Below are 1,337 nucleotides of genomic sequence, written 5' to 3' on the forward strand. Positions count from 1 at the left end.
TGAAGCCAGCAGCGATTTGGTTGTTCATCTGGGTTCTTCTGCTACCTCCTACATGAGCTATGGTAGCATTCTAGGAGTACGTTTTGTAAACCAGCTGCTCCTGAAAGCGTTCACCAGTGTTTCGTAGATTTGTGCAGAGCGTCTCTCTCTATGGTTCATGGTTGGGGGAGGAAACTATTTGTTTTTAAACTTCAGGCTCTGCTGTAAGGCCATCTCTAATCTTCATGATGTCTACTTAGTTCTGCCAGGTTTTGTTAAAGTGACGTATTGGTTACAGAGGTCAGCAGTGAAATTAGGCCAACCAAACAATGTGGTTAATCACAGCTTCTTCATAGGCCAGGTTTGTATGGAGCACTTTTCTTCCTTAAATGAAATCATTATTAGAGAACAACTCAGGTTATTGTTGCTGTCTGGAGATTTTTCTGATTATGTGAACCTTACAGTGCAACAAAAAAGCTAAACAAAAACAGCAGAAGTCTGACAGGGAGAAGGTAAACCTTTCCTCCACTGGATACAGTAAGGAAGCATCTATCATGATTAGCATGTGATCGTCAGCGTAGACAATAACAGCGTCTATACTTACCCATAATGCTGCTGATGACAGGGGGCTGCTGGGAGATGAATACGTTCTCACCATTGCCTTTGTAGAGTATACCTAAAACAGAGAAGATGTAGAGTTAACAAGTAGTCAAGAATGACATGATAAAAATTTGGACACAACTAGGAGATCCAGCAGTTTAAGGTTTAAAAGACACATCAAAACTGATTAGGGATTGGATGAAGCAGGATAACATTTAGGCCCCTGTCACACCTTGATGATTTATCCCAGAATCTCCTAAAACGCTGGCATATGCTCAACTTTTTATGTTTTTTTTAAATTTTGGGCATATACTTAGAGTATTCATAACGAGTCCAGATCTTACATCCAACGACAGCGTAACTTTTGCATACTGTAACCCACGGCAGCGTAATACCCATGAAATGATGCACAAGCCAGTGTCCTGAGGGGAGTAGCAATAAGCTTGGAGGTGTGAGGCCTACATAAAAAGATGACTTTAATCGCGGTATTAACCAAGCTGCTGTTTACCGCCCACCAAAAAAAAAAGAATAAATAACAAGAAAAAGAAAGAAAGAAGGTTTGCAGTTTCAGCAGATTCAGCTTAAGTTAGAAACATTCAGCGCTCGTCTGGAACACGTCAGATACGTTGAAATGCATTTTAGATAAGTTCTCGATAAGTTACGCAGAAGTTATGCTCAGGTTACTCAGAGGTTTAGGATCAAATAGACGCCACGACTGATGAGGAACTGACACCTAATGTATGTCAATCATCAGATAA

General features: G+C 40.5%; 1 protein-coding gene across 10 annotated transcripts in view; it reads right to left on the reverse strand.

The window, feature by feature from the left end:
* Positions 1 to 1,337, reverse strand: part of LOC107088586 (teneurin-3) — a 471,923-nt gene that overhangs the window by 61,582 nt on the left and 409,004 nt on the right. For all 10 annotated transcript variants that reach the window (XM_015380867.1, XM_015380866.1, XM_015380861.1 and 7 more), the window contains one exon: positions 584 to 655. In XM_015380867.1, the coding sequence (XP_015236353.1) occupies positions 584 to 655 (72 nt within the window). The remainder of the gene's footprint in view (positions 1 to 583; positions 656 to 1,337) is intronic.

Source organism: Cyprinodon variegatus, unplaced genomic scaffold (assembly GCF_000732505.1).
Source record: "Cyprinodon variegatus isolate N-32 unplaced genomic scaffold, C_variegatus-1.0 Scaffold223, whole genome shotgun sequence".
Lineage (NCBI taxonomy): Eukaryota > Metazoa > Chordata > Actinopteri > Cyprinodontiformes > Cyprinodontidae > Cyprinodon > Cyprinodon variegatus.